This window comes from Miscanthus floridulus, chromosome 11, assembly GCF_019320115.1.
Source record: "Miscanthus floridulus cultivar M001 chromosome 11, ASM1932011v1, whole genome shotgun sequence".
NCBI lineage: Eukaryota > Viridiplantae > Streptophyta > Magnoliopsida > Poales > Poaceae > Miscanthus > Miscanthus floridulus.
In genome coordinates, this window is record NC_089590.1 from 75,005,109 (window position 1) to 75,019,421 (window position 14,313).

Sequence of the window (14,313 nt, forward strand, 5' to 3'; positions counted from 1 at the left end):
CGGCTGAATTGTTGTGAGAGAAAAACACTGTTCCGGCTGAAAAAACTAAGCCGAACAAGCCAAATTTAAGACAAGCGAACGGGGCCTACGTTTGTTTCCAAGATTACCATGTCATTTGAAATGAAATAAAACTTGATGAATCGTCCACTCTCAATGGAGAGTTTCATTCCATGATTTCATATGCATTTAATTTCAAGACTCATAGAGGGTTGATAATCATTCCAAAAGAGTTTTATCTAAATAAAACATATTTCTTCTCTCTCTTCTTAAATACAATGTCATATTATCAAAAGTAGCTATATAACAATCTATTTCATGGAAATGAACCTCACGTGAAACTCCTAAGGAGACCGGCGTTAACACGTCACGTCCTCGACTTCATCTAGGACTACTCCAGTCGTAACTCTGGGTCCCTGCCTCCCTGGGACCACTTGTCAGACACAGGTGTGCGTTGCCCAAACAGTGCGGGTACGAATCTAACAGCTGATTCAGGATCAGTCGCTCACTCAGAGAGTCAGAGGCAGTTCCACTGGTGAGCGCACCACCTCATCCTCATGTGAGCACGCAACGCCTGATCCCCGTCGTGCCCCTGCCCGTGCTCGTGCTCCGCCCACGGGCCAGTGACGCGCCAACAGTCGCTGACGCCCGTGGTATAGCACTAGAGGACCCACATGTCATGCGCTGGACGGGCTGTGCGCGTTCTTTCGTTCTTTTTGCTCCAAAAAAGTAACACCGATGCACTTGTGTACAACCAGACCTCATCATTTACCTTTTGTTATGCTGACGAGTAGGACCAGGACTTACGTGGTCCCGCAAGTCAGCATCATAAGAACCGCAGCTGGTTTCCTTAAACCGCACGCTAATACCAAACCCACCACGGAGAAACGAGGACAAAAAGGTCAAAAGGCGCAGGGCCAAAGCCCGAGACGAGTCGCTCCAGTCCCCACCCCCGCAACCACCAAGCCGATGCCACTATGCTTCCGGGGGGACGCGAGGACGGGAAGCGACGCGGCGCCACCGCCACCGCCGACGAGGACGCCACCACCGACGCCGACGCCGCCACCTCGGCGTCGGCGGCATCCCTGAACGACCTCTGCGCCACCGCCGCCACCGCCACCGCGGCGGGGGCGCCCGCGCCGTTCCCGAGGGCGGCTGCGTGGGCGGTCGCCGCGCTGCTCGCGGTGGGCCTTGGGGTCGGCGCCCTCGTCCTCGCCGTCGTGCACAGCGCCGCGCTGCTCGTGGTGGCGGTCCTCCTCTCGGCGGCCGTGGCGGCGTTCCTTCTGTGGAATGCCGCCGCCGCCGCGTCGGGCCGCGCTCTGCGCCGGTTCGTGGACGGGCTCCAGGCCTCCAGCCTCCGCGTGGCGGCCGATGGCCAGCTCGTCAAGATCACCGGAGTATGTTTTCCGTTCCCACGCGCATTACGTTTCCTTTATCACGAATTTTGCTCAATTGGTCTAAGAAATTGTGGTCACCGCTGTGAACTGCAGCATTTATGCTTTGCAATTGAGCTGGTGTTCGCAATTGCATTACGTTTCTCTGCACTTAATTCACTCGCACTAGATGTCTGTGAACAGCAGCTTGCAAAGGGGATATATATAGAGAGAGAGCCCACCCTTATCCGAATTTTATGTCGAATATTTTTCGCAGTACTTTATCTATTAATAGCAGTTACTTTGGATTCATTGTTCAGTTTCAGCTTGCCATTTCACATTTTTGGTACCACTGGTGCTTTATGTTTTCTGTCATGTGAGGGCCACAATCACCAAATTACGCATGGGTTAGTTTCAGTATTCCTAGTATCCTAATCTCAATTTTCCGTTCATTCTTTCATGCAGTCTGTTTCATGTGGCGATATTTCACTGATCTCGTCATATGAGAAGGTTGAGAATTGTGTATACACATGTACTCTTTTGAGAAAATGTGCTAGATGGGGTTCTATGACACTAAATCCTTGGAATCAATGTTCCAAGTGGAAATTAGCACATGCTGAGGTAATAATGCTTTGTTGTCATATGCTCTCAATTTCAATGTCTTCTTACATGTTTTGATATGAATCATATGAGTAGATCCTTTCCTTTATCAACTGCCTTAGGCCCTGATGTGTTAACTCCTTTTGTTTGTCATGCCCTACAGGAGTCTAATGCAATCCAATTTCATCTGAAACATTCCCTTTTTTTTTTCAAAATGGTAATGCTAGTGCTTGCAATAGAAATATAGAATAGCCGAAGTCTCTTTCTGCCGCTTTAGTTTCAGTTCCAGTATATTGTATTCCAACACCTATATTCTTCTGTTTATTGCAAGATACTGAGGAAAGGTCCACAGGGAGTTTATACAACAAACTTCGCGTTCTTCTTCTCCTGACAGTAGTTTTATGGTAGAGTTTCTCAGTTGTATTAGTTGAAAAAGTCTTGTTGCATAGCTGAATAATACTACAAGAACTTGCAATTTGATATTTCGTTTTGACTAATATTGTTCACTAATACAACTTTCCAAGTTCCAAAAAGTCTAAAGTTTATAAAATCTATAATCTCTGTCATTATTGTAGACAATAACACCTTAATAAGAATTTAAGTTGTCAAATATGATATATTTCTTATTCAAACATTCTGTGGGGTTGGGCAGAGGTTTGCTGCTGATTTCTACATAACGGATGCAAAATCAGGTAAAAGAGCCTTGGTGAAAGCTGGGCACCACTCAAAGGTTGTGCCTCTGATCGATGAAAATCTTCTGGTGACAACAAGCAGGGACACTGAGTTATCTTCTACTCTAAAGTATTGGCTCGAAGAAAGAAACCTTTCTTCTGAAGAAGCTCAGCTTGTCCGTCTCGAGGAAGGGTAATCAAATGATCCAGAATATCTATTCCCTTTTTTCTATGGACTATATGTATGCTGAACCCTTGTAAACTGAATAGTACGATCTCACATGATTACAGGTATATCAGAGAAGGAATGCGGTTGAGCGTGATTGGAATGTTGAGCAAGAAGAACGGGGATGCCATGATACTTCCTCCTCCGGAACCTCTATCAACGGGCTTTGTGTTGCTGTCGTGCCTCCTCCCATCATATTTTGACGGAATAGTGCTGAGATTGGTCGAAGGGCGGGCCTGGTGTAAGCGGTAGAGTCTTACCGTCTGTGACCGGAAGGTCCCGGGTTCGAGTCGCGGTCTCCTCGTATTGCACAGGCGAGGGTAAGGCTTGCCACTAACACCCTTCCCTAGACCCCGCACAGAGCGGGAGCTCTCTGCACTGGGTACGCCCTTAGTGCTGAGATTGGTCGACAGAAGTTACTTCATGCCAAACTCTGGCGTCTCATGAAGAGCTGTGAGAACTCGGTGAGATGTAACAGCTAACAACTCTTGTGCGGTGCCCTTGCCCCTTGGGATCTTTCTTCCTGTATGGGTCCACATTTTTTTGCTTTTGGGACTCGATCATGTGGTTCTTTTCAGGTAATCCTAATGTACATTCTCACTTGGTTGATAGTTGTAGTGCTAGTCATTTCTGGGGGATGGATTGTGTGTGTTTCAGGTTCCTTTGTTTTTCCATTTATATAAGATGAGATTCGTTGGTCGTTCCTATACCATTTTGCTCTGTCTACTTCGTTGGGGTTTGAGGACGGAGTTTAGCACTCTATCCTGACTGCCTCTATCTTTTTTTTAGCAAAACCTGACTGCCTCTATCTGAAATACTGTATGGCAGACTGGTAGTGGACTAATGGTACTATGGTTTTCGGTTTGGACCGCTCCAGACCTCCCGTCAAGCCGGGGACGGCTGGAGGCTCATTTCGTGCCTGTTTGGGTGATGCGGTTTTTGAAACTGTAGATAAAACTATGGTTTTATAAATTAAAGAGACATAAAACTATGGTTTAGAAAAAAAAAGGTCATGAGTAGAGTTTCTAGAACTCTAAAAAACTACAGTTTTGATAAGACCACGGTTTTAGAGACTACAAGCAGCCTGTTCGGCAGACCGTAAACGATCGTGGATTATAAGTTGGAACAGTATTTTTCTCTTACACCAAACCAGTCAGCAGTAAATAATCTATGATCCAGTCCAGCCAGCCGAACAGACTGAAGATTTGTTGCATTTAAACACCTAGTAACTTTTAAAAACCAAAGTATTTTATAAAACTATAGTATTTCTCCATTACTGGCCTTCGTTTGCAATTCGATTTGCATCAAACAGGGCCTTCGTTTGCAACCTGGTTTCGATCCCTTTTTCTGGCCAATTGGCAAATGGAAATACAGTCAGAGTGTCAGACTCAAGCGTCGAGCATCAAGGCTGGCGGCTACGTCAGACGTGACGCATTCCACTCCATGCACGCCAGCACGTGCTGCTGCTGCTGTGCTGGAAGCCCACGGAGCACATCTAAAAAAAAAAACTCAAAGCATTGACGCATTGCATCCATAGGAACTCGTGACTCGTGGTCGTGGATGGCGAGAGCACCTGGCGCCGTCGATGTGATTAAGGATGGCAATGGGTAAATCCCCATCGGGTATGGCCACCCCAGACCTATCCCCGCCATAAAAATTTGGTACCGCCAGAATACCCATACCCGCCATGGGTGGAGAATTTTCCCCAGACCCATACCCGGCCGGGTAAATCATACCCGGCGGGTCACCCGTACCCGCCAATAATTTATTCACGCACATGAAAATCAATAATTCAACAGCAACCACCACTAACCAGAGCACATAAAATTAGATAAATAATAGCATATAATAATATCTTCTGCAACCAGCAGTCACATTACACCATCACACAAAGTCATTCTATCATAAATCATTATATTACGACGCGCTTTACTCACACGCCTATTTTTTCGGCGGCGGGACCGTGGGAGGCCTGGCGTCAAGCCTCCCTCGAGAGGTCGAGGGCTCTAGCGGCCAAGTCGCCAGGTGGGACCGACGGGTGAACCTAGGGTTTTACATGGGCTAGTGGGCTTATTTAGTTTTGGGCCGAGTATTTTTCACCCATGGGTAAACGGGTACAGGAATTGCTGGAACATACCCACACCCGCGTACCCGATGGGTGAAGGGTTTAGTCCATTTACGTACCCGTGGGTAGTGTGTTTAGTCTATATTTAGACCCTAATGGAGTAAATACCCGTCGGGTATCGGGTCGTGGGTCCCCATTGCCATCTTTAGATGTGATCCTCCACGGCGGCGTATCCCAACTGATCGAACCGTGGATCGTTGCCTTTTTACTCGAAGATGTGCCAACTGGGCTCCGATCATCACCGGACAATGGCCCCTGGCCCATGGCTACCATTGGTCGTACAGAAGCCGAGACACAGAGCTACAGAAAAAATCCACATTACCTCCTCAACTTTCACGAAAGTCCATTTTTTCTTCTTGAACTCCAAAACCGGACAAAACACTTCCCTTAACTTTTAAAACTGTTCATCTTACCTCCCTGGTCCGGTTATAAGCGGTTTTAAGGCAGTTTTGTCTTATTTATTTATTTATTTTGGCTGAATCTTTGAAAAATCATAGTAAATTATAGAAAAATTATAAAATTGATAAATCCAATTTTGTTGGACTCCACATGTGTAGATCTACACAGTGAACATATAATATGTCATGCTTTAGTACATAGTTTTTGTTGTAACTTTAGATTTATGATTTTCTGTAATTAAATGGAATAATTTATAGCTACAGTTTCTATGGTCCAATTGTGATGATTTTTTTATGGTAGGCTAATTATTGTATGTGTAAATTGTAGTAAAAATTTCATACCCATTGGATCATATAACTTATAGATTTTATTTAGGTTTATGTTTGTTAAATATAAAGAATACTATATGCTATTTAGTACTCCCTCTGTCCGCAAAAGAATGCAATTCTGGAACAGTGTCATGGTTTAGTACTAGAAGTTTGACCAATTATAGTTTAAAAAATATAAATATTTATAATATCGAATAAACATCATTAGATTAATTACGAAATATATTTTTATAATAAATTAATTTAGAATTATAAATGTGAATACTATTTACTAGAAACATGGTCAAACGTGAAGCACTTTAACTAGCACGTATACCATAGTTACTTTCTTTCACGGACAGAGGTAGTATTTGTGATTGATTGATTGCACTATTATCTAATGTTAATAGTGATGTAACTGGGGCCTACTGATTTATGGTGTAATGATTTTATCTTTTTGTCCTAAAATTCTAATAAGTGTTGTTTATATTGCTTAAACTTTCGGCTATAGGGCCTGCTTGGTTGGCATCTAAAATTTGTCATGCCAAAGATTTGGCAAGTCAAAAATTGGGTAAAAACATTACCATAGATTTGGCAAGCCAAATATGAGAGTTTGACAAGTTTTGATAGCAAACCAAATACTAGCCAAAGTCATGGCTTGTCAAATCATTGGCATGGCAAATTTTGAAAGCGAACCAATCAGGCCCTGTCTCTTTAGAATTTTTGATGATGTTTCGAGATTTTGGGTAGGTTAGGAATAACCGAACTCGAAAATTAAGGTATTCCAAAGATCAGGTACTGTTTTCGTTATCAAATTTGTAAACGAATTTCATAAAACCCAAATTAATCAGGTAACTGGAGTGCCCACACCTAAGCCCAAGCCATGGCCGGAGAATGTGGCATCCCCGTCCCTTTTGCCTGTTTATGTTCACTTAGCATTTAGATGGCATGACCAATCCAACTCAACCTGACCTGATCAGTGCATCTGGTGAGCTCGGGTTATAATTTCTAGCTCCATTAGATTGAACATGAACTGCAATTTTTTTACCCAAAACTTAACCTAATAACTCGAAAAAACATTAGAAAAAAAAGACCGTCCGATGCACTAAATTTTAGATAAGTAGATCTCAGAATCTTAACGGTTTCTTTAGGCCTTATAAGGCTCTCGATTTTCCAATGCAAAGAAAAAAAAATGTCTGATCATACAAAAGCCATTCGAATAATCATCATCGCACAAGTCCTATGAAGCACTTATGATGAGGGGCATAGGCCCCAGCATACCAAACAGACAATATCGGAGCCTGGTTTTTTATGTTGTTATTATATCGATCGCCGAGTGCGACGTCCAATTATTATCCCAACCGTCTCTCCCTTGCCCCCAATGGAAAAAAATTTTGGTTGTGGTAGGTATCCTGTCAATCGCCCCCGTGATTCGTGCGGATGATGCATGTAGACACCGTGTTGGTTTAGATACAACAAATTGATTGGACTATGTTAATCGACACGATCGCCGATATGTTTATCTGCAAGTCCACCGTAAACCAAACCGCGAACTGCCCGGCCAGTGACGTATTTGACGTGTTGATTATTTTCTTGTGCCTACAGCACCGAGTAACATCATAGCTTCTGTTTGTACTGATCTGTCACCGTCGATCTTTCCTGCTGCCGTCGCCAGCAGTGTCGTGTTCCTGCTGCAGTCCCTGCGCTGCGCTTCCAATTTCCGTGGGAAGCGGCTCGCCCGGTGAATGATTCCGGATTTCAGGTACAAATCCTCGAAAAGCTGGATTGGATATATCGCCATATCGGCCGCGGCAGACACCGTACCACTCGCTACCACCACAATCCCGGCGCGCACACCACACGAGCGCTCGACACGGGGTGATCAGCGCCGGGCGACCCCCCTTTTGTCGCCATCACGCCTCAATAATTCACTGCCCACACGCCATCGCCACCAGTCGTCCGCCCACCACTGGCGTACGCAGCCCGCCAAATATAACGCGCCCAAAGCAGAGGCCGAAACCCGCGAGGCCGCGACGCGCAGGGCCAGTGGCGACCACGACGCACGGGGAAGCGCCAAGGAGCTGAGCCTGAGCGGAGCGGAGCCCGGCACTGCCTGCCGCCGGCCATGTCCACGCCCCGCCGCCGCCTGGTCACCACCGCCTCCCCGTCCCTCCGCTTCCTCGGCCTGCTCAAGCAACCCGACGAGGCCCCCAGCGCCCACGGCGGCGTCCAGGAGCCGCTGGAGCTCGACGAGCGCGACGTCGTCTGGTCCTCCTCCTCCAGCGCGACCTCCTCGCCGTCCCCGACCCCGTCCCCCTCCGCCTCGTCCGCCAGCAGCCTCCGGAGGCCGATCTCCACGTCGTCGCGCCACTTCCCCGCAGGCAGCATGGGCCTGTCCGCGCTCCTCGCCGACGACCACCCCCTGCACGCGCCCACAACCGCGCCCGTCCCGGCCGTCGCGCGCCCAGAGAGACAGCACGCCCCGCAGCCGTACCACCAGTCGGCCCCCGTCGCCGTGCCGGCCTGGCCCAAGGCGATGACGGCGGCGGATAGGCGCCGCCGGGAAGCGGAGCTACAGGCCGCCGCGGACTACGAGGACGACGACGACGGCGAGCCCGTGGTGCCGCCGCACGAGATGGCCGCGCGGCGCGCCGCGGCGGCGTCGTCGATGATGGAAGGCGCCGGGCGCACGCTCAAGGGGCGCGACCTCCGGCGCGTGCGCAACGCCGTGTGGCGCACCACGGGCTTCCTCGACCTGTGAAAAAGGACGTCCCTTTCCTTTGGAGGTTTCGTCTCGTTCTCTGGCCACGTCACTCCAGTCCACTCCACTTGAGCTGCCTCGGACCTTGGCAGCTTCTTGTTGCGTAGCGTAGTGCTGTGCCAGCTGCCAGGCACTGAAAATGCCAAAAAGGTGGGCGTTTCCTTACTAGGTTTATGAGGTGTATTTTTTTTGTGGAAGTAGCTGCAGGTGCTTCAGTATTTTTCATGGAAGAAAACTACTGTGATCAGTCTGCATCTAAGGGCTCGTTCGGCTTACTGAAACTTGGCTGAAAAACATTGTTTTAGCTGAATTGTTGTAAGAGAAAAACATTCTTCCGGCTGAAAAAACAAGCCGAATAGTGCGAATTATAAGGTAAGCTGAACGGGACCTAAGTATGTTTTAGGATCTCTGCAACTCTCTGATAAAGAGATTTTCTCGGAAGATGATGCAGAATAGCTAAAATTGTTGTGTGTAGCAGAGCTTGTCACTGTTAAACCTGTGGTCTAGTGTGCAGAAGTGTAAAATAGATGTGGTGTGTACATAGCTTTTGTATACCACTGTGGCTAATAGAGTGCCTTTTCTAATCTGTACTAATGGACTAGTATACATCCGTACTAGTATATCCGCTTGCACAAATGCTTTCCTTTTGCATTGCCTGATCATGTTGATCAGTCATGGCCTTCGAAGCCGATTTCTGGAAGGAAAAAAAAAAGCTGGATATGAGGATGGTTTTAGCTTTCCTGGGCTCATGGTTTTAGCTTAAAACTTTAAGTGAAACTTTCCTAAAATGGTAAGTAGCTTCAGATTCATATTTTGACTCGGTAAAAGTAAAACGTAATGCAGAAGGCACCTAAAGGAAGGATAACAGCAGTTTACTAGACGTATCATCTTTCACTGTTAGAGGATAAGAGCTTGTTTGGTCGGTAAGTAGTTTGCCATGTTCGACCTTCCGCAAACTATGGCTGCCACAGAAATTGTGACGAGTAAAACTAAAGACATACTTGTGGTAAAGTTTGACAAAAATAAATTTATGGTATTTGAGACAGAGTGCTAAGAAGTGTAGCGCGCTATAGTTATGGCAGCGAAACAAACAACTGCCAAAAAAAACTATGGCATGACTAGCCATTGGCATAGCAAGTTTTAGTCATGAACCAACTAGAAAGTGATGACATGTCCTCAGCCCTGTTCGTTTGACTGCCAGATCGTAGAATCCAGTTTTGTTCGCCAGATTCTAGAACATCTTAAAAGATTATATAAGTTGGAGAGCGTGGATAATATAAGGTGGCCTACAAATTGAGATGTCTGTTGGCCACTCGAAGTAAACACTCAATTATATACTAAGTTCTTTATATAAACCCGAGGTAAGCAAACAAAACCTTACATCGTTGCTCGCTTACCGCTGTCGTGGTCTCCTCACACGACTTTTGGGGCCGAGTGGATGCCGGGTCACCTCCTGGAACGATAGAAGGATATATACTGGAGGTACTGCACAGGCGTTTTGCTTTTCCGTGAAGGCGACACGGCGCCCAATCGCCCATACCAGGGGAAGTTAATTACTCTCAAGATTCGACATCATTGCTCGGCGTACATCGTCAGTCTGTCGACGGAGTAACGACGATGCCCCAGTCCGGCCAGTGGCCGGCTCCATCCCAGTATGCGCGCGCTGTGACAAGAATTTTTATGCTCTAAAACTTTTGCTGGTGAGGGCGGCTTTGCTGGAATCTGTTAGGAATTTTACACGTACGGGCCCGGTTCCCTTCCCCTCTCCGCCTTTACGTATTCCAAGTAGCGGCAGCGACTTGTTTAGGTCTTGTATGTACGAGAATTCCGTTCTGGCCCGCAAATATGCTTTGCCTCGCTGCTTGGTGGCCGGCCCTTGGAGATGATCGATCCCTCCCGTGCCAGATTGGCAGCTCTCGAGCCTTTGCGGCGAGGCAGACCGAGCGACCAAATGACAAACTGAATCAGAAGCGCAGACGACAACGCTACGCCAGGGTCCGGTTCCGGTGCCGAGCATAGGATGCCCATTTCCTTTCCAATGGCTGGAATGGTGGATCAAGGCAGTCTTGGACCGTTAAACTCGACCGGTAGTGGAGGTGGAGTACTATACGTACCAATCAACCGAACAGGACTGGACTGCACAAAGTGTATTATTGCTCCTCCATTTCAATGGCACCCGCACAACACGAGCCAGCCGATGCAAAGTCACTACTAGGGCCGTAGGCTACTAGCAGTATTCCAAGTAGCGCCAAAGATTCCGCGACACCCTGCGCCATCCATCCATCAGTAAACCGATCGAGCAGCATCTCAGGCCGTTCAGACGTCTTTGATGAGTAGGGAGCACTCTTACAATCAGCGAGGACATCAGTGAGTGATCGTCCCAAAGTCCGAACGATGCCGATCTCCAATCAGCAAAAGGCATCGGCGAAACGTCTGATGGGCGTCGACCCACGCCGAGCGGTTCGCGTGGGAAGTCCTGGGCGCCTCCTGGTCCTGGCACTGGCATCTCGCCGCGAGATGCCCCCCGCCCCCGACTCACCCATCCCTTTCAGGGCTTCCACGCGCCAGCGTCAGCTGGACCGCGACGTGCGCGGAAAGCACCGAGGGGGGCAGAAGAAACGGCAACTGTAACCGATCATCACTTTACTGTATTGTTTCCGGCACAATCTGTGGGCTGCAAGCATCATCCCTGCCTTCTTTTGCCTTCTTTCGAGATTGTTTTCTCGAAGAAGTTTTTGGCCCAGAAGGCACTTTCATGTCTGGCCAAGTGGTCAGCCATATCCTGAATACCATTATTTTACTGTCTAGTGATGATGTAAGTATGAGCCCCTGGAAATTGACAGGAAAATAAATTAGAGGGTTACTTCTGCTTCAAGAACCTTATCATGGCGGAATGGGTGGAGTCAACCAAGCTACTCATGCCAAACATGGGAGGGAGGGACGGAGGGTGGGTCCCCCTGCTACAAGTCTACAACCTGGAGGGCCCACTCCGTTTGTTTGCCTTGAGAAAGGGCCAGGTTGAGATTCTTATCCTCCAAAGATTTCACTGAATTTTCTGATTTTGATGGGACCAAATGTCCCGCTTTTTCTCTGAAAAGGAATGATCAGATGTAGAGATAACGACAGGAACTAAGTTGCACGGATACGGATACGCGGATACGGCAATTTCCTAAGAAACCCGATACGTGGATACGTTTTACTGTTTTTTAATAAATATAGATAATAGCGCATATTAACATTGTGAAAGAGTGACAGTAGTAAATTACCTTGCAATAGCAAGTACCAGCCAAAGCAAAGATCGGAACTCCGGAATCATCTCCATTCTTCAAATCTTCAATTGTCCATTCTCGAGTTCTCCAAGACTCCAAGTCCAGAATTTGCACAGAAAAACCAAGTAACCAACTATCAATCAATTTATTACTAAAACTTAACTACTTGAGTATTCAGTAATCAGTAATAGATCAGTACATCACCTTGTACTACTAGTGTACCGGAGTCTGAACTCTGAAGTAGACAGGAGATGAGGAGAGGAGAGGACAAAGGAGTACTGTAACTGCTATTTAAAACTGATAAGTGATAACAATAAAACATTGCAATTAACCACTTAAGACTCTAAGAGTACTATTATTACAGCACAGAAGGTCTGCAGTCTCATCAACTCTCAAATATAGTAGTCTCAAATTTAGAAAATTAATAGAAGGCATTTAGGCTTGCAATTCATGCAGCAGCAAGTTCCTATTCCTCAATTGTTTCATTGTCATCCACAATATCAACCGGCAGCTCATCCAGACCAAAAGACACAGCTTGCAGTTCAGGTTCATCAAGGGACAGATCAGCCACTTCAAGAATGCCAACACCACCAAGTGAATCAAAAGAATCCCTTCCTACATCCCACATCCTTGTCTCTCCTGTCTTGTATGCATCAGTTCTTCTTGACAGATGCCTCAGATTTGAGTGCACAAAGACCAAATCTTCAGCACGTTCTGGAGTTAAGGCATTTCTCTTGACACTATGGACAAAGCTATAGGTGCTCCAGTTTCTTTCACAGCAAGAAGATGAGGCTGGCTGGCTAAGCAATTTCATGGCCAAACTCATCAATAAGGGAACAGATTATCCATGATTTGTCCACCAAGTCATAGAGGAAACAGCCCATCTATCATGGATTGAGTCAGGATCATTAAATTCTTCTGAACAACTAGAGAACCTTGAGTACTCTTCTTTTACTTTAGTCAATTCTTCTGGCACAGGAAAGAACTTCTTGAAGCAAACCATCCTCATTTTTTATACCTCTTTATCCTTGTGGGGTGGTTCACGGCCAGGACCTTCTTCAATCCACTTTTTGCTATAATATCTGCAATTGGCAATGATGATTTTAGTGAATGAAAAAAAATCTGTACTGACCATTCAAGTCAATGAAAAAAATCAGAATGGCAATTTGTACCTTGGATTAAGTGAATGAGCTAAACAATGAAGTGGATTATTTCCTTTTGTCCACCTAGCAATCAATATGTCATAAATAACCGAGTACAGACTTGACTCCTCATCTTCTTGCTTGCCCTCGTATCGATATATGACTTTCTTCACTTTCTCTATCATTGAATCCCACATCTCATAAACTAAGTGAAGACATGGTGTGTCGGTGTCTGTCATACGAATCATTTCATAAATAGGAGTAGTAATCTTAAGAATGTAGTCCACCTTGTCCAACCATACATCACTAAGTATCAAGTCCTTGACAATTTGGGCTGTTGGAGTTGGAGAATCATCTCTGACTTCTCTGTACACACTCCATTTGTCATTAATCACCATTTGTTGGAGGGCTATTTTTACCTCAACAAACCGCTTCAACATACAAACAACAGAGGCAAATCTTATTTCAACAATAGAAAGTAACTTCAAAGGGCTGAACTCATTGAACATTGAAAGCCGCATGCCATGATTCATTATGAAATTATTTATCATTGCAGCCTCAGTTTTAACATCATACATAAATTCAAGTTCCCCCCAAGCAAATAGTTCTTCATCAGAGGGGTTGTTTCCTATTTTAGGTTCACATATACTTTTTAGCGCAAGATTGAGGGTATGCACAACACATGGTGTCCAAAATATGTTATCATACTCAGATTCTATTATGAGACCAGCACCTTTGCAATTTGTAGCATTGTCTGTAATGATTTGTACTACATTATGTCGACCTACTTCTTCAATTATACCATTCAACTTCTCAGCAATGTATTCTTTTGATTTGTACTGACCTTCACAATTATCAGCCCTCAAGAACATAGGTGCCTTGTCAGAAACAACAACAAAATTGATGATTGGTCGCCTCTGAGGATCTAACCAACCATCAGAGCAGATTGTGATTCCCTTCTCTGCCCATGTGCTCTTTGTGCTCTCCAACAAAGTCTCTATGTGCGTCCTTTCTTGCTTCAGAAGCCCCTCCCTAACTCTGTTGTAACCAGGAATCACATAATCTTGCATGTTGCGGCTACAAGCAAAGGTAAAGGCTTCTCGGATACGCGATACGTGCCTTCCTGGACGTATCCGTGTAACATAGGACAGGAATATGCACCGTGGAATGTTCAGCGACGACTTTTTTTCTAGAACAACGTGTCATTGGATTGATTTTGTTGAATGGGTACAGTTTTTCTTCTTCAAGGAACCTGTTTAATATACATAACCATATATGCATCTTTTGCTATCTGTTCACAGCCACACATCACCTGATGATTCACAGAATCTATATCGATATATAACTGACTGCATTTTGTTTATGATAAAAGGATGGAACAGACGATTTTACAATTGTATCAGACTATCAGATGCCTGACGAAGATGCCTCTTACTACATTG

The 14,313-nt window shown here is 45.9% G+C and overlaps 3 protein-coding genes across 3 annotated transcripts; 2 read left to right on the plus strand and 1 right to left on the minus strand.

Moving 5' to 3' along the window:
* The first annotated feature begins 942 nt into the window (after positions 1-942).
* LOC136493433 (uncharacterized membrane protein At1g16860-like) lies at positions 943-3,478 on the plus strand. Its single transcript, XM_066489519.1, has 4 exons — positions 943-1,394; positions 1,836-1,991; positions 2,623-2,834; positions 2,933-3,478. Exons 1-4 carry the CDS (start codon positions 975-977, stop codon positions 3,117-3,119), a joined length of 975 nt encoding a protein of 324 aa, XP_066345616.1. The 5' UTR covers positions 943-974; the 3' UTR covers positions 3,120-3,478.
* Positions 3,479-7,647: 4,169 nt separating this feature from the next.
* Positions 7,648-9,080, plus strand: LOC136493434 (protein S40-7-like). Its single transcript, XM_066489520.1, has one exon. The coding sequence runs from the start codon at positions 7,825-7,827 to the stop codon at positions 8,458-8,460; it is 636 nt and encodes a 211-aa protein (XP_066345617.1). The 5' UTR covers positions 7,648-7,824; the 3' UTR covers positions 8,461-9,080.
* Positions 9,081-12,195: 3,115 nt separating this feature from the next.
* On the minus strand, positions 12,196-13,941 carry LOC136492221 (uncharacterized). The gene is made up of 3 exons (XM_066488314.1): positions 12,993-13,941; positions 12,748-12,811; positions 12,196-12,529 (listed from the first exon to the last, which is right to left on the minus strand). Exons 1-3 carry the CDS (start codon positions 13,939-13,941, stop codon positions 12,196-12,198), a joined length of 1,347 nt encoding a protein of 448 aa, XP_066344411.1.
* Positions 13,942-14,313: the final 372 nt, after the last annotated feature.